Below are 22,978 nucleotides of genomic sequence, written 5' to 3'. Positions count from 1 at the left end.
AGAAGTGTGTAGGATTAATTGTTTCATTTAAAAAATCCTGTTTTCATACTGAATATTCAAGTTCTGCTTTAGTCTTTTTAGCTTGTGTTTGTGTAGAAATGTTGATAATCTATTTTACATGAGCAATTCCAGCATATAGTTTTGATGTTTCTGTTTGCTTTGGAGTAACTTAACTGAAAACAATGCATCTGTGTAGCTTCGTGTATTGATGAGGTCTCATCTGTAACACAAGCATTGATTAATTTGAATTCTTTTAAAACAGAAATAGAAGTGCAATTGGGACATAACTGAAACTTCAAATTGGTACCATCTAATACTTGCTTTCATTGCATGTTGAGACTTAATTTTTTCCTGAAAAAGAACAAATACTTTTCAAATATATCATTCTACATTTCTCTACATCAGTGTAGCCTAGGAATATGAAGACCTACTATGGGGAAAAGAAATTAATTTACAAGATACAGAATGTGTCTTTCAGAAACTTAAAGTTCTGTAACACATTGGGTTACAGAAATCAATGCCTGCTCAACAGCTTTTTGCAGTTAAAAGTCGTAATTCAGTTCTTCAAACAGCTTCTCCTACTGAGTTCAGAGGCTGTCACCACAGTTAGGAATGTTTAAAAAATACACTACTGTTGATACGACAAAATATGCTGCATAACAATGCTCTATTCTGTAATATGTTTGCAAGCAAAGAATGTTCTTACCTTGGATGCATCTGTGTTGTCAGCATTGTACTTCATACCTGCATTTGAGGTGCTTTCTTCTTTCTCCCTCTCATAGTGTATATGGATTTGTATCCAAGACATCTCGCACTACTAATGCATAAATAGGGAATTACACCTTTATTTCTCTTCTTTAACATAGCTGCTGCCAGAAATATGACTTGTTCACCTAGTGTGAGTTCTCAGTTTTCAGTGCATTTCTTCATTGCACTTCATTTTTATGAAACTGTTTTTCTTTTCTAATCCATTTCCTCTGGATTATTAAACATCACTTAATATGTAAAATTGAAATTTATTTTTTTTTTCTAAATTATATTAACACACTTGTAGATATTCCATTTGTGTGTTTGAGAGGGCATGCTTATTAACTTTGAAGTTTAATTAGGCTTTTCCCCTCCATCACTCTGTTCTATTTATCTGCTAATTTGTCTTTCAGTTAATTTAGTTCACAGAAGAAACCATAATATTCTTACTGTAGTTGTGCCAAAGTTCTGTTGAGAAAACAGTATGTCCTAGCTTGGCATCATTCCCAAATTGTGCTAGCTAATTTTGCAGTCCTGCTGAATTGCAAACTTGGTAAGCAAACTATATGTTATTTCTCCTAGTTTTTAGATTTATCCTCATTCCCCTGTTGTCTGAATAATTTGCTGGATATTGGCATGTTTCCAAAGTTCTGCACAAGCTTCTGATTTTTCCTTTATTATTTTCTTGTTATGTTTATAAATTGTATGATAATGTTGTTCAGCTGTCTGGTCCAACTTCTAATTCACTGTTTGCTCATTTCACTTATTCTTTCTTTTGTTAGAATGAGTTTTAAAAAATATTTCTGAGCTGTTAAAATGAAATCAATGTTAGATTTATTTTATGTTAGCTTTCTAACACTCTCTTCAGTTTAGTGAGCTGTGTTCACTGCTTTTGGTCAGTGCATTTTATGCCTGTATGCATTTTAATCCAAGTCAGCTTCAACTGTTGTCTCCATTATGCTTTCACATGTTTTTCTGAAAATGTTTTATGGGCTAACTTTGTTAAAATACTCAACTATCACAAGGGTTTTTTTTTCATGCTGTTGTTTTTCTTCTTGCTTTATCTATAGAGAGCCAAAGTAAATGTTGTGATGTATTCAGAATTTCTGTATCCTAGGGAGAATTCTTCCCCTGAAGTTGTTTCTTTTCCAGGAGTATGAGAGTATGTTGCAGTTGGGGGTGGTTAAAGAGCCCAGAAGCCAGAGGGAACTTCAAGGATGTATTTAAAACATAAAATGTCTTCTCCCATATTACAGTGTGCTTGAGCTCCTGTCTTTTGTAACTTCCCAACTAGTTGGAAAGCTGTGTGGATGATCTCGTAGATGAACATCTTCACTAACTGAAGAGATTTAGTGCTGGGATTGTTGTCATGATTGCATGGATTTTTAGGCTGAATGATGGCTCAGTCTGGTGTGGGGGTTTTCAAAATATTCTGTTAAAATGGAGAAGTTGGGCTGTCAGTGTTATGTCCTATCCTCATAAACTACAATTTGGAAGTTTCCCAATAATTAAGTTTATTTTTTGGAATGCTAAACTTTCCCCAAAAGGGGATGATGTCTGTCAAACCTGCAAAAGCATTGATGTGAAAATACCTTGTTTGCAGATCACTTTGCTTCAGTAGGTCTTTAGCTCCCTAATGCATTTTTAATTTCAAGATGGTACTTAAATTTGACTGCAGTTTTGTCAGAAGTCTGACGTCTTGTTGGAATATGTTGCCCACTTTTTCATAAATATGTCAAATTATATATTATAAGCCAAATCTTTCAGCCATTCTTGAAGTAAAACTGTACTGTGGTGAGGGCTGTATGATTTGGTCTCTTCCTTCTATCTTGTATAATTACAACACAGTAGATTGTTAGCAGTACTGTACACCGTAACTGGTATTAGAACTGTTAATTAAAACATGTTCTCTCTAATGGAGTATACTGCACTTCATTGAAATCATTAGGATGCATCTTTTATGTAGAGGGCTCTTTCTGTTGATGGATATGACTGAAATCAAATTGTGTAGGATGTTAATGAAGCCATATGTACAAGACCTGCATATCATAAATTTTATAAAGATATACCAAGCACTTAGTCTTTGTGTTATGAAGTATAAGCCATTTATATTTAATACAAACATAAAGGATGTAGTTTATTTAGTTTACTAGTTTTATTTATGATAGGAAATTGTGACTTTGGAAATTATTTCTGTAGTAGGGAAAACGTAAAATCTTTCCGTTTTTATAATTGTGAAATAAATTTAAATTCCAGTCAGTGTTTAGGCAAGTACTAAATACTTTTTCCATAGTTACATGAAAGAAGTAAAACTTTCATATGCTGTGAAACAGGCACTTTAGAGGCTTCCTGCAAATCACAGAGTCATAGAATGGTTAAGGTTGGAAGGGACCTTAAAGATCATCAGGTTCCAACCTCCCTGCTCTGAGCAGGGACACCTCACGCTAGACCAGGCTGCGCAAGCCTCATCCAGCCTGGCCTTAAACACCTCCAGGGAGGGGGCTTCCACAGCCTCCCTAGGCAACCTATTCCAGCACCTTTCTACCCTCATGGTGGAGAATTTCTTCCTGATATCTAACCTAAATCTCCTCTCTTCCACTTTCAAGCCATTACCCCTTCTCCTATCACTACCCTCTCTGGTGAAAAGCCCCCCCCCAGCTTTCTTGTAGGCCTCTTCATGTACTGGAAGGCTGCTATAAGGTCTCCCCGGAGCTTCACTGTAGAGAAAACTTGAGATTATCTGGGCAGAGATGCTGAGAGAGAATGGGGTGTACATGCAGTAAAGGTAGACTTACCCCTTCAAGCAAAACAATAAAAGGCTCCTTGTCTCACAAAGTCATTGTGGAGTATAGTTGGGAAGCTCATGAACAAATGGAAATACATAGTAGATGGAGTGCTGTATGGAGCTGTTATTTGGTGACTTGAGGGTATAAGAATAGCAATACTCTATAGAGTAATTTGTTAGATTATATTTTATGAAAAACTTTTTGAGTAATGTTCAGTTTCTATTTACTTTCAGCTCTGGCATCCTGGAGGAGGTAATTGTGAGGAGAAACTGCCTAGAATCAGCAGAGTAAAAAAAAATTACAATCTACTCTTGTATTAGACTTTATGAAATATAATACGAAACCACTCTCAAGAAGTTTTCAGAATGTTTGTTGATTAACTTGGAAATGGGATTCTTTGAAGGGTGATGGCTGTAGAATAGATTAGTTCCCCCCCCTCTTTTTTGTTCTTTTCATTGCTCGCCACTCATGTTACTGCCATTTGCCTTTGGATTAACAGGTTTTATTAATTCTCTTTGAGAGAAACAAGTACCTTTGATGTAGCTGATTAAAAGTGATTTAAACAAGGTACTTGTATAGTTCAATGGACATCCACAAAGTGAATCAGCAGATAATGGTTTTCTCTTAGTTCCAGTTACCAGAAAAGAACAAGACATTGCCTCCTTTTTCTCTGCAAAACTTGTAAAATCTAAAACTTCCAGCCGGTTTGCTGAGGTGTAGTGAACCTTTTTTCAGGCATTTAAGTGGGAGGTTTAGCTTTGCTGTGTGGAGAAGGCAGACTTCCCTCAGGGGTTGTTCAGGGTTCTTTTTTTAAAATGCTACTTGTCTGAGGTAAGGGAGTTAAAAATTGGAGGCTGAATGTTCCCTTGTTATGAATACAAGCAAACTTCCACTTGCTACAGTTCCCCTCATGTATACCTGTGGTTGGACTCAACTCTTCTTCCCCTGCAAAGGTCAGGGTTCAGTCAGCTGATTCAGACCAGCTGAAGTTCTGTTTTGGTAGACCTAAGTCATCCTTACACTGAGGGCTCAAATGAAAAGGAGAGGCATAATGGGTGTTACACATGGTTACATAAAAAATTTGTAATTGTTGTGAATGTTACATTTTTGATAGTTGTCTTCACACTTGGTTAGAGGAGCTCTTTCTATACAGAATGTTAGTCCTGAAAATGGAGGATTTAAGTGCCTTAGAAGGCATTCACTACAAATTTTGTGTTGTGCTACTGTTTGCACCCCCTACTGGCACCCCCCACTCCAGATTTCTCAATATGCTATCTCAGATGAGTCTAGATAGTAAGAATCTACATTTTGTATGTGCACACTCTTACTGGAACCTAAGAGTGGAACCTAATCTCAGCCTAAGTCTTAATGTTATGTAAAGCCCTGTGGTCCAGCACATGCCAAGCTCTGGTCAGTTAGATGCTGTTTGCAGCAGGTGTTCAATACTTGCTAGAACATGTTGGAAAAGAACTGTGATAGTATGCTGTAACAGGTAAATGCAGCACAACAAATTGTGTGTTATTTCTTCTCTCTAATGGGTTTATGTAGGAGAGAAGCTTAACAGAAAGGTTGGACAGTTTTAACTTCAGTTTGGTCTCTTTTTCCCTCTCCTACTGTTCTTTCGACTTACAGTGGCATGTTATAGAAGAGATTGATGCTGTACAAAACGGCTTGGTCAGGAACCAGCTAAAAGAAAACGACCATGGAGAGTGCTGTGTGTTTCTTTGCAATAAAGGATTGCTGTCCCAAGGATCATAGAACAGCTAATATAAAGAACCTGGTTAATACTGATTCAGTTAATTGAGTATTATTCTGATATTGTAGCATACAGGACAAATAATGTGAGCTGTATTTTGTTTTCCTTTAATGTATCTGTTTGAAAAAAAAAAAAGATCTGGTTAGTCTTTGATTTCCCTACTGAAATATTTATCTGATGCTACTTTTATTAGTTTAAACAGGTGTGATGTGCTTTCCCCTAGCAATCTTGCAGCAGGCCTTTTGTTACTGCTATATAGCATTTAATTTACAATTACAATTTCCTTACCTGCTACATTTTGGATGCAGATTTCATCTGCATTTTTTTAAATGCTTTCCATACATTTCCAATGAAGAAGGTGTTGAATTGTATTTTTAAAATACATTAATACCACAAGACTTCATTCCAAAACTTCAACCATGTTGACTGATGGGAGATTCCTAGTTTTCTGATAGTGTTATTCCTGATCTAACTTGCACTTACTGCAGAACACATCCAAGGTTGTTTACCACATAGTGCAGCAATAGCTCATAGTGCAGCTAGCAGACACATGTACTTTTTTTGACATTGGTCTAGTTACGACAAATACCATTTGAGGTTAGCATCTTATTTAGCCTGAGTTGATTATTACAGGTTCTGCATCTAGACAAAATGTAATTTAAACCTGTACTGGCACAATCCCATAACTGTTACAGTAAGCACTTGTATTTTATTTTTTTCTTCCCATAATCTGTCCCTGAAAGAAAAGGTATTATTTTCCTTAAGGAGTCACCCATTTGTGGTTTGTTGTTGTTGTTGTTGTTGCTGCTGTTAGGATTTGTTTGGTTGTTTGTTTTTTTTTCCCTTAGGCAAAACAAACAGAAAAGCTGCAGACAAAGTTTCTGTATGCTTGTCCAGTTCATGGCCCAGATCTAACCTGTGACAAGATCCTATCTAGGTCACAAATAATTTTAATTGCTTCTAATACATCTCTGTGTGTGCCAGCCTTTCGACTGGACAGTTGTGTGCCCTGTGCAGAAGTGCTGGAAAACCACCTGTCTCTCTGTGGCTTCAAAACACAAGACAGACTTGCTGCAAAGTACATGACACACAAGCGCAACTGGCAGGTCTTGCTGTGGTCACTTCCAGGACTGTCATTTCAAGGAAAAGGCCTATCTCACCTCTTCTCCAAAATGTATGTATTTTACAGTCCTCAATTTACAGCTTGGGAATCCATAGCATTAGACTTCTTACTAATAGATTCTAGAAGGATGTATAAGCATCTTCCTGCATCCTAGTAGGGGATTATCTTCACACAATCTTTCTGTAACCTTCCGCTATGCTTACCGTTTTCCTGAAGTAAACTCTTTTATTTTACAGCAAAAATGTTTTAATAATGCCTTTTTTTTTTTTTTCAACAACATATCACAGTAACAAGGCATGTAACAACTCACGAACAGAATTTAATTGTTGGCACAAACTATAAAATTGTCAACCTCAATAAACATGCTATGTCCCACTGGAACATACATCCTGGGATCATAGAATAGTTTGTGTTGGAAGAGACCTTTAGAAGGTCATCTAGTCCAACCCCCCTGCAGTAAGCAGGGACATCTTTAACTGGATCAGGTTGCTCAGAGGTCCAACCTGGCTTTGAATGTTTCCATGGATTGAGGCATCTACCACCTCTCTAGGCAACCTGCTCCACTGTTTCATCCCCCTCGGTGGAAAAAAATTTCTTCCTTCAATCTCATCTAAGTCTACCCTCATCTAGTTTAAAAACATGACACCTTGTCCTGTCACAGCAGACCCTACTAAAAAGTTTGTCCATCTTTCTTAAAAGCCCTGTTTAAGTACTGTCTCCCTGGAGCCTTCCCTTCCTTAGGCTGCACAACCCCCGTTCTGTCGGCCTTTTCTCAGAGAAGAGGTGTTCCAGCCCTCCGAGCGTTTTTACAGCCCTCCTTTGGTCCCGCTCCGACAGCTCCACGCCTGTCCTGCGATAGGAACCACAGACCCGCACACAGCACGCCCGGTGCCGTCTGATGAGAGCGGAGGGGCAGAACTGCTTCCTTTCGCCTGCTGGCCCCGCTCCTCCAGCCGCAGCCCAGGACAGGGCTGGCTCTCCGCGCTGAGGGCACGTTGCCGCGTCGTGTCCAGCTCTTCATCCACCCGCACCCCTCAGCCCTCCTCCTCACGGCTGCTCCCGATGCCTTCAGCCGCGCCACTCGGCTCGATGCCGCCCTTGTACCCCGGCTGTCCTCCGGGGAAGCCCGGGACCCTCGTGGGGAGGGTGGGGTGCGGGGTGGAGTGCGGGACCTGCCCGCGCATCGCCCTCCCTCTCCCACCGCCCCCGCCGGGCTCGGCCATCGGCAGCCCTGCCTGGCTCCTGCGGCCGGCGCTCGATGCGCGCTGCCTGGCGCTGCCGCCGCCGCTCTGGCTGCTGGGTCGGGGCGCTGCGCCGCGGCCTGGCCCCGCTCCCCGGCCCGGCCCCGCTCCCCGGCCCCGCTCCCCGGCCCCGCTCCCGGGCCCCGCTCCCGCCCGCAGCGCTCGGCGGCGGCCCCGGCCGCTTCCCGCGCCGCCAGGGGAGGTGAGGGCGGGCTCTGCGCTGCCGCCCCCAGCCCCTCCGCGCCGCCGCCGCCGCAGCCATGACCACGGAGGACGAGATCATCCGCATCGCCAAGAAGATGGACAAGATGGTGCAGAAGAAGAACGCGGTGAGCGGGGGCGGGACGGGACGGGACGGGAGGCGGCTCGGCGGCGCGAAGCCTCCGCGGGCCCCGGCGCGGCCCCGCGCTCCTTCCTTTCCGTGGGCCCGGGGATTTTCCTCATCCCTCCGCGGCAGCCGCCGCCGCCCCCTCCGGCCCGTCCCGCCGCCGCGGAGCTGCAGCGCGGGGCCCGGCCCTGCCCGCCGCGGGGCCTGGCGCTGCCCGCCGGCCCCGTTCGCCGTTCCCCGGGCTCCCTGCGCAGCGGCGGGCGCGGGGCCGCGCCCCCTCGCCATCCCGCCCCGGCGCCGCGCCGAGGCCCGCGCCTTCGGCCGAGGAGAGTCTTGTCTGCTGGCCGGGCACCGACGCTGGCTGCGGAGGGGGTTTCCCTCCCTTTCCCCATTCATGAAAATCACAGGATCGACCCTGCAGGAGAGCGGGGTGTGAAGGGGCGTGGGACGCGCGGTCCGCGGGAGGAGAGCGCCTGCAGAGGCGGCCTCCTTTGGGCGGCCTGCTCCCGCTTGTGAGCACGAAGGCTGGAGTTTCATGGGGCCGTGCGATCTGAAATACGGAGAACCCTAATCCCGCATCGGCAGGGTGGCCGGGCTTGTGTGGGCAAACTTCTGAAGCACATGTGGCCTGTGAGCCACTTTTCAAATGTATTTATATACTGCAGCAATGTATGACTACAGCTGTAGCTGCCTTTATAAATTCTGGGAATAATATTTGTGCCGTCGCAGAGGTAGAATATGGTTAGGTGGAATTCAGTCAGTTTATTTAGTTCGAGTGTTACTCTCATGTATGCTCTCGATAAAGAATTTACACAATAAACATAGAACGTTTATGCTTTTCCTACAAAAACATGAAAATAAGTAAAACCAAAGAGTGCAGCAACAGCCAAATACCAGATTATGGCTACGCATAAAATAGCATACAATAAATTGTAAACTGTTCACTCTATCAGGTGGGCACATTGCTGTTTTCTTGTAGTTTATGTGTTAATGCTGCTCTTCCTGCAAGCTACTATTTTAATACATAAAGTTATTTTTCCTGTGTTATGATAGTTCATTAAATGCTCAATATTAGTAGTGATAGTTTAGAACTAAGTGGTGTGGAATTACAGTTTATAGAAGACTCTTTTTTTTCCTGTTTAACTAGACGGAAATATTTTAAAATAAGATTTGCATATTTATAGAAATGCTGATTGCATTAAGCCAATTAAATTTTGTTACTTCAGGAATGAAACAAATACATTGCAAATACATACAGGCCCTGCTTCGCTGTATTTCAGAGTCCCTGGTGTTCCATAACTTTGTATAGTTGAACCCGCTAATGATACATTGTGGGAACAGGAGCCTCATCTATTGGAAAGAATTGTTTACAAACAACTCCTATTAATTTGATATTTTTTTTCCCTTTTTGTCAAAAGGCAGAAAATGTACTGACTGTGAAATGCTTAAATATTGTGGTAGTGAGAACGATACAGTGCATTCAGTTCCATTTTATTTGGAAGATTTCTGACAGTAGAAGGAAAATGGCAACTCCCAGGTAACATGGGAACAACGCTGACGCTGGGGAGCAAGGGGAGCAGCGTTGCAGTGATACCAGAGATACTGCTGGTGACCACAATATATTTCTCTGGGATCTGGGAGGCTTAGGAGTTTGGATGTAATTCCTTGCAGCAACTGGGAATATGTTTTCACGCTCCGGCGTGTGTAACCTAATTAACTTTGGAAGCTCTAGGGATCTCTGCAGTGTCTTCACTGGGGTAAGCGTAGGTCTGATGTGGCCAAACACAGCGTGTACAGCTGGGTCAGTCTGTGCCTGGCTGGAGCCAGCAGCTGGGTCTTCATCTTCACCCGTGCCCCAGGAGCGGGAGCAACACCAGAAGCAGTTGTGCTTTTGTACTTTGTTGGAACAGAGCTTGTTCTTCCCAACTCGTTACCGCACACAAGTGGCTCTGTTGTGACTTTGACACAGTCTCAAAAACCTTCCAAGGCTGAGGGCTTGAGCTGCTCCTGTCGTGAATGGTGGAGATCTGACAGTTTATCCAAAGTGCATGTATGTACCATGATAAAAAATCTTAGTTGTATGATAGGAGAGTAAGTACATCAGCATTTAACCCAGGAGATGCCTCTGTGGTTTTCTTACTAGTCTTTTTAATTTATAAGGTATTTCTTCTTTAATTTCTTACCTAATCCTGCCCTTCAGTTAAAATGCAAACTTTAGGAAAATTATTAAGATTGTTTCTATGAAGGGGTACATCTCACAAAGATGAAGCTGAATTGAGAATTGCATTCTTACATAAGTACCCTCTGAATAATTATGCTGCTGGCAACTTCTTGTATCCCTTTCCCCATTTCTGCTCAACAAGAACAGGTATTTGGTGTATGTCTTTGAGAATGATTTGATGAAACCCATCAATAAAAGGAAAAAACAAACAAACAACAAAGCTTTGATATCTTTTCACTCTGAGCTTCTATGAGAATCAGATGACAAGAAATACTTCATGTCTCCTATAGAAGGTGACTCTGTGACTTGTGGCAAAGTGCTGTTTGGCATTTCTTGTGATGAGTTGTAAGGGCAGTCTAAGCAGACTCCCTTCCTGAGTCAGACTCTTGGTGTTTTGCCTTGACTGAGGATTTAATTGTAGCTGTGTGGATTTCTAATTATTTTAGTTAAGTGATATGGGCAGTTCTTTTGTTGTGAAGGGCAAAATAATAATGCTGTGTTACATTTCATATGTTGTCAGATCCGTATTTCTGCTGTTACTTCAAGTACTGGTTGTATGTTTGAAATACCTATTACTCCTTTGGAATAACAGTGATTGGATTAAAACACATGTAGTGCCTTCCTTATAGCTTTTGCTTTATGTCAGTATGCTTGTCTTTCATTAAGCTGGTGTCATGAATGGGTATGAAAAATAAGGTTATACCTATTAATTAAAAAAATCAAGGACAGCTGAGTAAGTTTAGAGAAAATGAAAAATTGTCCATGTAATTAAATATTTGCGCCCTTAAGTAGAACAGAATTATAACTGGATATCTCTGCAGTCTTCAGAAACCATTTTCTATTGCCTTCAGCCTATTCATATTTAAAATATGAATATAGATCATAATTCTAGTGTTATGATACGAGAAGCTGAGAGGAGTAATCTACTAAATCTGGATGAAGCTGACTTCTGTTAAGTAACAAGATAAACTGGAAGCCAACCAGCCTAGTGGAATGGGGCATTGTCTTTAATTTTCTATAAAATTAGAGAAACACCTTAAATGTTTTCAGTGGTTATTTTAATGGTTATTTGTTGTGTGGGTTTTTTTTTTAAAAAAAAAACAACACAGAGAAATCTTATATTAGAAAAATAGAATTACAGGTTTTACTGTGTAACTGCCACTGGCTTGGAGGAAAAGACGACACGACTAATTTAAGAAAAGCGGTTATGAAAAACTCTGTAGTTGTAAACTCAATTTAAATTTAGTTTTAAGCAGCTAAACCTCAGTATGCTTAATATAATCAATTGGGGAAGAGTGAAGACTTAGAATGCATTAGTGCATTAGAAATTGTAATAATTTGGTACAGAAAACAGCATGAAATGTAGTTAACATCTGTGTAGAGAGAACCTGGTTTTGTTTTGTTTTTTTTTACTTTTTGCATGCTTTGTTCAACTCCTATTTATCAAGTTATTAGTTTTGGAAAAGGTTTAGACTAGGAATAATGTTGTTTTGACACAAAATTGGAAATAAATTTTGACTAGACTGTATTTCTAGGGTGAGTGCTTCATTGAGTTACAGTATTGTTAAGCTGAAATTGCAGACTACAGTAACCTCTGTTTATTTTGGAATCACTTTATTTGTACAGTTTACTAATAACTTAATCGTTTTGGGAGTGAGTGTAATCGGATAATGTTTTTGAACATGTCACATTGACTTTTTGTCACTCATTTTCTTTTGGCTAAGAAAAGTTATGTGAATTTGATTTTGTTTTGTAGCAGTGAAGATAATTAACTTGCTTTACTTGGATCTCACATTTGTGCAGAAGAAACCACATCTATGGCTATTTAGAGAAAGAAATAGTTCAGTATGCTAATTCAGTTTAGCCCCTGAAAACAGCATGACACTTCCCAGCCTTCATCACTGCTGCTAAAATTCTATGGTTTAAAACTGGAGAACTTTTCTATATCATGAATTAAAGTTAAATGAGACTTTCTGCTATGATGGCGAACTAGTGAAACTTTAGTTTTGTAAGTGAATTGGTTTTGTGTAAGGTGGGATACAGTGAAAAGTTTGTTTTTAGAGGCTTCTGTGCTGTCAGATGTGTTTAAAAAACAGAGGTTGTAGCAGACATTTGAAAGCATCCAAAGCTGTGCCTTTTTGGATGTGACACAGAAGTTCCACTTTCAGCATTCTCAGCCTTTTGGTAGTTATTTTATGGGCTATCTTTAGTGGTCAAGTCGTAAGACCTGCAGATACCACAGAAGACTACAGGAGTTTCTGTGTAACAGGTGTCATTAGAAGTTGATGAGGGAGAATTTTAAAATAAAGGCAAGCAAAATGCCTATGAAAATAAGCAATGTAGGGTGAGCTGTGAGAGAGGTAAGGAAAGAGGAATCAAATTAAAAATATTTGCAAGATGGAAATTTTGTGGGGTTTATTTCCAAACATCATGAATTAAAGAAAACAAAAGGTGGAAAGGTGCTTAGCCCAAGTAGAGTTGCCTTGTATATGTGAAAGTGGTGCCTTCTTGCTGTATGTAGCTCAGAGGTTCAGCACCACGAGTGCTTGAATAACAGCAAAATCATTCACCCTTTAAGAGGTTGCTGGAGTCTGACAACTTATCTGCACAGCAAGAAGTGGATGGTACAGAGCTTTACATAAGCAGAGATAGTGAGGTGGAGGTTAAAGTAAATCATGGAGCTCATATTTACAAAAACTTTTCTGAGTAATAAGTGCTTTAGCTCAGATGTTACGTCACATGTGCATGGACTCTGGCTTCTAGTTTGGAACCTGTTGATTGATGCTTGGCCAGTCTGATAGAGACTGAAGAGCATTGTCTGCACTGACCTGTGCAGCCTAATCTGTGTATTTCGTTGAATCAGTATTTAAACTTAATATGTTTAAGTTTAAAACTATATACACACTTGCAAAGTTGTCTTTTTATATTGGGGAACCTGTAGCTTCCCAGTATAACTGTAATCTCATCACAGTTTTTAAACCAGTAAACTCTTCTGGCTTTACCACACCACTGCAAATACTGCTAAGAATGTCGGCTGTATATGTTTTACATATAGAAGTTATATGTGCATATATACATATGCATTGTTAATGGACTCTGCAGAGCTTCTGAACTCCCAAGTTTCTGTCCTAAAGCAGGTGAAGTTGTTCTGAACTGAAAATGCTGTTGTTTGGCTTGTTTCTGATGCTGTTAAGTGAAATAGCCTTGAGGTTGTTTTCTTGAGGATGTATGTTGGTTAAGAAGTAATGCTTTAACTGACATTTGAATTATATGGGATAAAACTGTTCTAGTCTTTGAGTGAATACTTTCATTTCTGAGTTAAAGCCTGTTAATGCTTAGAGTTTGTGAAGCAGAGCATTCCTTGTCCTAGAGTTGTTCTGTGGATATTTTTGGAACTGATAGTTTGAATCCAATCTGAGACCTTGAAAGCAGATAAGAGTAAATTGTTGATATTATACTTCAGTACCTGATTGTTACTAAATTGTCTTTTTTTTTAATTTTTATTTTTCTTTCATTTTTGCAGGCTGGAGCTCTTGATTTATTGAAGGAGCTTAAGAATATTCCCATGACCCTTGAGTTGTTACAGGTATGATTTTCTTATTGTTGTTGCCAATATCAACTCTGTAGTGATAAAGGTGAAGCCAGCAAATTTGGAAGAAGGTTGTGCTATTAAAAGTAGATTCCTCTGTAGAAACTCCTTGGAAGATTCTATTATTACAGAGTAGCTAGCCTTACTTCAGCCTGATTTAGGGCTCTTAAGTGTTGTCTTCCAGTAGCTAGCTCTTAAAAGCTTATCTTTATGTTTAAGTTGAAAATAATTAATTTTGTCATGGGCAAAGGGAAGATCTACTTATAAACTTGCCTTATGTGTAATCTTGGGGTCTTACTAATGCAAATGTGATGCGTTTCCTTCCTTCTGAAGGGAGAAGGCACCCGATTACAACTGATACCTGATTACAGCTGATACTTTCTTTTCTTATATAGTTGGTTCCGGTTTTGGGTTTTAAATGAGGGGACTATAGGTCACATCTTCAGGCAAGTTGTATTTGACCTTTCTCTCCCGCCCCCGTATAACTCTGAGTAGTGTATTAAGGTAATCGTCCTACTACTCCTCCTCCTTCCTTTTTACTCCCCTGGGCAGAAGTGGTGCTATAGTATAATTGCACACATGCTCAGTAACTTTGCTCATATCTACATCTCTAACATAGTATTTCATATATTCTTTATAAATTCTTTCAAAAAGTAACTCAGTGAACTTTATTTGCCTGTTAGCGTTTGTAATGTAATTCATCAATCAACAGCTTCAAAGTAACTAGGTATTTCCTGTCTCTATGAAAATTTTCAAATGGCAGAGGTAAATGTAAGAACTGATTTCCTGTGGTGGCCCCTTAAATTGGAGAAAATTGCAAAGTAACTTTTTAATAAGACAGTTAATGGTCACAGATAAAGAATTAGCTGTAAAGTAAAAATCTTGAGCGTCAGTAAAAATGTCGTTCTTAACATACGCATCTGATGTATTTGCAGTATGTAGTTAGTACGTTTTTGCTATTACTGTTTGTGACAGAATATAGAATTTGAAGTGTCACCTTCATGCATGAATGAGCATGGCAGATACGACACCGCAACCTTCTCTATGTTCAACCCTCCTTCCTTAAAAGAACAGAAACCCAAACCAAAAGCCCACTGAAAAAAAAAAAACACAAGCTCCACACAAAGCAACAACAAAACCCAGAAAAACCCTCTGTTAACCTGATTCTTAGGAATTTCTTTGTGCAGATCTTAATACAAAGTGTTTGTGTAATAATCTTTTTTTGCCTTTGGAATGAAAAATCTCCCTGCAAGTACTCCAGAAATTTTGTACGTGCTGCTGTGCAAACTTTTTCTGCTTAGTGTGAAGAATGAGACTAGAGGGAGAAGCTTTACACAGAACAGCATAATAATTTTACCCTTGAACCTTGAGGATCTGAAGCATATACAAGTAGATAACTTATTTTTTTACCTGCAATGAAAGCTTGAGTAATGTTATCAACAGAGGATGATTCAGTCTTGCCAAGTACAACCTCAACTATCTGTCTTTTAGGGCACTTGTATGACTGACTTAATTTATATAGGGTTGCATATTCTGTCTAGTTTTCTATCCTACTTGAAATAAGCTTATTTATTCCCCTGCATATAACAGATGCCTGATTTGAGAGTGAAATAATATTTGCAGTAAAAGAGTATTTTTAATCTGTATTTGGGCTGGCTCTGTATGAGAAGATGTCCTTGTTTTAGAGTATGTCTAAAGAGATGAGTTATTTTAGTGTACTCTTATGTAGTAGATGGAGTGTAGCTTAGTTAAGAAGTTTTTCTGAGTTATCCACTGTTGTATTCAGAACAGTTCTGCTGTGTAAGATTGTGTTTAGAAACAAGTTTAGTCACAAATCTACTTTTTTTGTAGTTGTGGGTTTTATAAATATGTCAAGTCTGCCATAAATTTTCTGTGTTAGTCTCGAAAATTTTCTAAAACAACAGAGGACTCAGAGCAAGAGTTGAAATGGGAAGTAATCCTACTCATGGCTCTGGTAATGGATCATTAGCATGCTAGTGTCAAAAAGGGTGATGATCGTGAGAAAGTAGAAGCACTAACTTCCTGTGTGTGGATTGAGTTCTCTTTTGATGTGTTTGAACTGATGAAATGCAGGACACAAGTAAAAAGCATACTTCCGCATCCATTTTTAAGCAGTTTTGAGGGCTGGCTACATTGAGAAAAGCACTGCTAGCTGGTGTGATAGTTTAGTTATTTCAGTGTGATAAGTGAAGCGGCTTGTTTTTCCTGTGCCATGATTGTTGCTTCAGTCTGAGCTGGCAATTTCTTCGGAACAATTTCCAGGTATGTGGAATTGGGAGATGCACATCAGTAGTCAGGACTGGTGCTTGTTTCTTTCTTGCCTGCTTTTTGTCACAGAAAGCTGAAGTGATTACAGGCAATAACACGACTGTCGTATCTAACGAGTTTTATGTAAGCAAGCTGACCCTTGCTTAGCTAGGCAGGGAGCCTGTAGCTTTGCTCACACGTGATTTATCTGAATGTCAGAATTGCAAATCTGTTTAGCAGCCACACAGTATTAAAGGCATTGTGTCCCTGGTGCTAATTGTGGGTAGTGTGCAGCTAAACAGTGAGTGAGACATACGGTCTTTATTTTAACAAACTGGTTTTACTGGAAATTACACACAGGTATGCTGTGTAATAACAGAACTAGGCTGCCATGTACACTCCTTAAAGACTTCTTGCCAGTTCATTTGTAAGCTGGGGAGATGTGGGAACCTGTAGGTGATTATTCTTCAGGAGTTGGTTTGACTCTGCTTTAGTCCAGGTGCTCACCAGTCCTCTGTCCTCATACTCTTTTACAATTTAAGAGTTGGTAATACCTCTGCTTTCTTCAGGGGTTACTTTTCTTCCCCAGCTATATTCCTTACATTTTCTCATTCGGTCTGGTTCAGAGAAGAGCAGCTGCAACTGTATGCGTTGTTTTGGTTTCAGTCATAGGTTACTTAGATTAACTGTTGCTCTGAAGACAGTTTGGCCTCTAGCTTGAGTACTTAAGTGGTGAAAACAGGTGTCTTATGCTGTCTCTGAGCATCTTTACTCTCAAAAACTGAAAAAGTGCTCTAGAATTTGAAGTGAGGAAGGATGATTTATTAAAAATACACATTTTTGACAGGATGAAGAAGGCTTTCATACTCTTGCATGTTTATAAACTGGCACAGAGATAAAGCAGTTCCACAGATTTTACTGGGCTAGGCAAAAATACTGGAGTTTTCTGCTAAAATGTCTCTCACAAGAGGAGAGGCCGGAAGACAGGAAATTTCAAATGAATTGGTAGATCATTGCTTCCCCTCCCTTCCAGCCGGATCAGGTGCTCTACAAAAGCAATCAAATAAACTTATGTTTATGTATTGCCTTAAGAAAGCTGGCAGTTTAGACAGTTACCAGAATGTTTCTTTTGTGCGATCAGAAGAAAAAATTAATTTATCCAATTAATTTTGAGTTTTAACGTCTGTAAGTTGGTCTGTTTTCTTTTTGCTGATCATAGTAGGCTGTGGTTGTGCCCCTTATCAATGGAGGTTTGGGATTTTTGTAGGTATCTTTTTCTCATTCAGGTATGGTGAGTATTTTATGGAGTTCCAGGCACAAGTTGTTGTTTATTGTCTGAATGTAATGTCGAGAGTATGTGTTCAGTATGTCAAGAGACTTGGCCAGTGCTGTTAGCCTGAGGGAGCAGAGTCCATCTTGAAACACTTTAGTTACAGGTGAGTACTCATCTGTTTTCGTGTTTAAAGCTGGTGCTCAGACTTGAGGTTATTCAATGTGTTTCCTTTGCTGTTGTAGTTACCGAGTATTTCAATAAATTTCCAGTAATTAAGCAAACCCTTGGTACCCCAAAAAGTGTGGGGTGGGTTGTAAGGAGTAACTTACAGGAAGAAATAATTTCCATTAGTAGCAAGCCACAAAGATTTAAATTTCCTTTTTAAAGGACAAGGAAATTTAGGATGATCTAGTGCAAAAGTAAGCAAAACAATTTATATTTAGTGAATCCTGTAAATAGTAAATGCAATAAAATAGAGCAGCTTAAGAACAATTAAAAAAAAGTTATCCACCAAAATATGAAATTATAATAAAATACTTGTATTGTAAAACACTTCTCTTTTCTCACACAGCTAAAAGCATGGAAAGGTTACTGTACTTGTTAGAGTTAGTCAGAAGTCTTTTAAAATGAAAATTCTTGCTGTTGAGCTGAATTTATATCCTCATCTTCTGAGTCTTAGGAGTGGTTTGTAAGTTAATCTCCCTTTTACTCTATAGGTGGCAGTAGTGCCAAAGGTTTAAAGCCTGTCACTATCTTGGCTTTTTCAGAGAGGTAGGCTAGATTTACTGTTTATATCTAAAAGCAGAACCCTCTGTGCTTAGGATTTTAAAGAATCTCAGTATTGCCAAAATTAGTAGAAACCTAAAACGTGGTTGATCCCAGCTGATACTACAGCTTCTTCTTCAGCCATTAAATGGGAATTCTAAGAGTGTGAAGTCACTGAAGCAGTTAGCAAGTCAAAATATAAATAGAAATTCAGCCATTGCGTCACAGAAAAATAAGATCTGAGGCCAGAACCTTTGCTGTAATTTTTCTATAACGTTAAGTTCATATGATTTTTACAATGTTAGATGGTTTGAATGTTGTACTTAGTTTAGGTAAGTAGTTCTGCAGAGCTTTTTGAGATGATTTGGGTGCAAAAATCTGATTGACTCTCCTTAATCCTCCTACCCACCCACTCCCCAAACTTCTGTGATGGAGACAAATGGTAATACTGTTGTATTTATTTTAAAAATGTTTGTCTTGTTAAAATAAGTTCTGTAAAAGTTTGCCGCATTTTATCCAGTTTGTTGTTTGTTTGTTTGGTTTTTTTTAAATCACAAAAACAAAGGAAAAAGGGGCTCTGACATAGTTTTAAAAAAGTATAACTTTATATAAGTTTACACATTAAAGTGTCTTCATGTCACCTTATATAATATATTTTTTTATTTCTGTTGCAGTCTACCAGAATTGGCATGTCAGTGAACGCAATACGCAAGCAAAGCACAGATGAAGAAGTTACATCTTTAGCAAAATCTCTTATCAAATCTTGGAAGAAACTGTTGGGTATGGTGACACAAACTTCTTTCCCTTGCATGTTTCAAATGTATGCAGTCTTGTTGCAAACTCTTGACACTGCCTTGCTTGAGACAGATTTGTCTAAGTATTGAAACTTGTTGTTGTGTTTTGCTCTTTGATTATCACCAGTGTGTTGCTCTTAAAGTTTATTCAGAGAAAAACTTGATGTCTTTTTATTGGGGCTGGCAAGCAGTCGGAAGCCAGCTTCTGGGATGTGACTCATTTCTGAAATCTTGTTGCCTGCTCTTGAGCTAGAGTGACTGTACTGCAGTACTAAGCCCTAATGAACCTGTTTTTGACTACTTCCTCTGTCAAATATAACAAGTACTCTGAAGAACTTGTGCAAAACCTCATACGAGAGTGCGGAGGCTTGGAAGTTTGGTTATAAAGTGGTTTGTGAAGAGGAAAAAACTGTAAAGACTTAATGTTAAAAATCTGATAGAACTTACAGGTAGTGAGAAACAGATCTGCACTTTATAAAACCTTCACAGTTTTAAAGAACTTCCTAATTAATGAGTTAATACTTCTTGGTTAATTTCCCTGAATGCAATGAATGCAGTGAACAAAACCTTTTTGTTAGCAGGGTCTTTATTTAAGGGTGTTTTGTAGTATGTAATTTAAATGTATCTGAAGAAATTCAAATCTCAAACTGTGTCCAGGTATTTTTTGTTCATACACTGTGCTATACTCTTATTTTGTTTCTTTGTATTTAATTTTAGGTAACCTAAGGGTTAGGAGTCTTAAAATTTTGAAATAAAAATAGTTTATATTATTTTCTACTGGTTTAAATATTTACTATTCTGTCTAGAAAAATATGCTAAATACCAGGAGGTGTTAGAGTCCCCTGATATTTGTAGTCAGTCTCATTTTCATTAGTTCTGAAGTATTTTTTCAGATACTTTGTTACCCACTTGTAAATTCTGTAGAAATGACTTTTTATCCACCTGACAGTGTACAGATGTAGAAAAGGACTATTTGTCACAGCTTTCAATGCATATTCTAGCAGCATCCTCTACAGCAGACATATTTTTTACACTACCTTAAAAAAGTTAATTAGCTTAGTTTTAGTAATTGAATTTAGATAATGCTAGATGTGCTGATAAAATAATTTTAGAATCACGATAATGATTTTTATTATAAATCATATACTTCTTTATAAAGGATCTGATGAAAGTTCAGTGTTAAATAGTGAAAATTATATACTTTTAAAATTTTCACTTAGATCTTGAAGTTCAACTGTATTATATCCAATGCACAAAAGTGTTAAGATATTTAAATGGAGAAGTGGACTTGCATATTAACTTGAGTTAGTCTGAAAGCTTCCAAAAGCAGTAGCTGGATTGAGTGACTTAGCTCTCAAGTACTTAACCTCAGTTAAAAAAAAGGCTCACATTTTTTTCTTCGTTGTTTCCTTTCCTCTACATTTCCAATTTTTGATACTACAACTTCGGCAACAAAGTAGAGGAATTTATTTTTCCCCACTAAGGTTCTCAACTTTTGGGAGTGCCTTTGGTTACTCCTTTTTTTGGGAGGTGGGGTGGTGCTAACCCTTCTGGATATCACTGTCCTTTGACCAAAGGAATTGCAGTTTTTTTGTTGAGACAGTAAAAACAGTCTTTTTTTTTTTTTTTTTTTTTAAATTGACACAGTATCTTAAGCCAGTCAAACTTGTCTTAATATATTGTTATAGCTGAGTGATAACTGTTCAGAATTTGTGAAACACGAGGAGTATTATTCCTACCTGAGGACAATGCTGTAGAAGTCTGGAACAAGACCATGATGCCTGATGATCACAGCAGGTCGATCTGGGTGTAGGCTGCTGCTGAAAGGGATGGTGCTGGCTTCTCTTACAGAATCATAGAATCATTAAGGTTGGAAGAGTCCTTAAAGATCACCAAGTTCCAACCCCGCTGCCTTGAGCAGGGAACCCTACCACTAGACCAGGTTGCACAAAACCTCGTCCAACCTGGCGTTAAAAACCTCCAGGGATGGGGCATCAACAACCTCCCTGGACAACCCATTCCAGTTCTCTTCTGCACAGGTGCCTCTTTGCTCCCTCCTGTGCTAAAGATAGTGCTCAAGTGGCTGTTCAGGAGATCAGAGCTGGGAACTGACCAGTTGGAAACTACTTGTTTTGTTTATTTCCACTGGCTTAAATTTAAGTGTTTAAGGTTTTTTGGTCCAGCTGGTTTGCAGTTATTGTTTCCTGCACAGGGATTAGGCAGTGACATACAGCTGAGACAAGGTGGACCTTCTCCTTTTGATGGCTTGCTGCATTCAGATTGTTTTAAGACAGTTAGGAGACTCTACCTAAGGCTGTTTGCATCAGGTGAAGTCAAACACGAGGAACTGGAAAGTAAATAGCAAATATTTGATGTTAATCAAAACTGAGTACTTTTTTTTTGAGGCAGTGGTGATGTAACCTTTGATCATTCTCTAATTTTTGTTACAGTGCAGGTCTGGTATAGTTGTGGTTGTGCACTTATATAAAATCAAATTATTCCTGAAAATAAAACAATGATTGCATTCAAAACTTCAGTAGTTAAATTCTCCTTAATTGTAATGTAGACCTTATCATAAAGCATAGTAGGGTAAACATTTCAGCTCGTTTCACTGCTCGTTAATTCATTAGAACTCAAAATCTCATGACTGTGGAATATAGGGTATCTGGGCTGCATAAAAGATGGGTGGGAATCTTACAAAGTACTCTTACCCTATTTTATCAGTAGTTTTGACTTTCTCAGAAGAATACAAAGCTCCATATGTTGAGCTGCTTGAGAAATCAGTTTTGATTATGCTGTTTATAGTGCATGTAAAATGGTATGGATCAAAGATGGCAACAGAAGTGGACAGCTGTTAATCGTACCAAGCATTGTACTCAGAGATCTGAAGTCTTTGTGAGTTATTTTTACAACTGACATTTTGAATTTAGGCAAGAATTGTTGTCTTTTCAGGCTGCATGTACTGTTTAAGTTCAGTGCTATCAGAACTTAGGTTTTAAGAATGCATGGGAAATACGAGAAGAAATCAAAGTAAGGTTGTGAATCACCAGATGTTTATGGCTTGACCAGAGCCATGCCAGGTTACCTATGGTTTTTCAGAGGGGTCAGAAACTGCCCAGCAGAGACAGGGCTTGCAGGCCTTGTCTGAAGGGACTCGCTGAGTGAGCTATGGAAGGAGATTGCTTTCAGATGTTGCTGTAAGAGTGTTAAACCACACCACCAACTTTGTCACAATTTATATAAGGCAGCAAATTCTGCTCTCAGAATAAAATATTGTTCAGTTGTAACACAGGATTTGCAAATAAAGATTATTTTGCCAAATAGCTGAGAATGTAGAGTATGCTATGCAGATAATGAATCTATGCATACCTATTATGCATTATATACCTATTATAACATACTCCTTATGAGGAGTGTTCCTTTATGTTAAAAAACAACAACAAAAAATTATTCAAGGAGTGTAACATGCCCCATCACAAATAATTACTGAATTATTAGAGTTATACAGTGACAAAGAATGTCCAGACCTATAACTAAATAAACTGAATTAACTCCAGTAAGTTTATGTACTGAACTTGAAATGCAGAATGGTTGGACAATAAGCTTTAGTGCAAGTGTGATCATCTGTTGCCAGTATTAAAAATGGGGCCATGAACAATTTGAAGTGCCTGTTTCCAAAAATTGCATGCCCAAGTAATTTTAGCTTAAAAGAATGTTTAAATGCTTAATGTTGTCAAGAGAAGATACCACACAGATTACTTTGTTCATAAAATTCTTGTTGTTTTCAACTTGGGTTTGATTCTGCTGAAGTAAGGTGGTAGAGTCCAGGACTATGTTACAGGTATGTTAACGCTGTCAGTAGGGAAAGTTGTTCGAGGACATCTAGTAACCTACTGACTTTGCTGGAAAGAATTGCTATTGTTTGAGAGTAGTGCTTACTATTGATAGGAAGAATGCATTGTCTTTGTAAGATATCAAGTAGAATCAAGGGCAAAAAGAATTTCAGTAGTTTAATTTCCATATAAAGTATTAGCTGTGGAAATAACCTCCTGTGAAGTGTGTATTTGGAACCATTCACGTGCCATTA

The 22,978-nt window shown here is 39.0% G+C and overlaps 1 protein-coding gene across 2 annotated transcripts in view; it reads left to right on the top strand.

Annotated features, from left to right (window-relative positions):
• Window positions 1-7,737: 7,737 nt before the first annotated feature.
• TCEA1 (transcription elongation factor A1) overlaps window positions 7,738-22,978 on the top strand; it is a 28,089-nt gene continuing 12,848 nt past the window's right edge. Inside the window, exons 1-3 of one of the 2 annotated variants that reach the window (XM_051611602.1) lie at window positions 7,738-7,982; window positions 13,726-13,788; window positions 18,772-18,877. In XM_051611602.1, the coding sequence (XP_051467562.1) occupies window positions 7,914-7,982; window positions 13,726-13,788; window positions 18,772-18,877 (238 nt within the window). In that variant the 5' untranslated portion in view covers window positions 7,738-7,913. The remainder of the gene's footprint in view (window positions 7,983-13,725; window positions 13,789-18,771; window positions 18,878-22,978) is intronic. The other variant, XM_051611601.1, reaches the window with a different exon arrangement.

The sequence above is a fragment of the Apus apus genome, chromosome 2 (assembly GCF_020740795.1).
Source record: "Apus apus isolate bApuApu2 chromosome 2, bApuApu2.pri.cur, whole genome shotgun sequence".
NCBI lineage: Eukaryota > Metazoa > Chordata > Aves > Apodiformes > Apodidae > Apus > Apus apus.
This window is presented reverse-complemented; position numbering and strand designations above follow the sequence as displayed.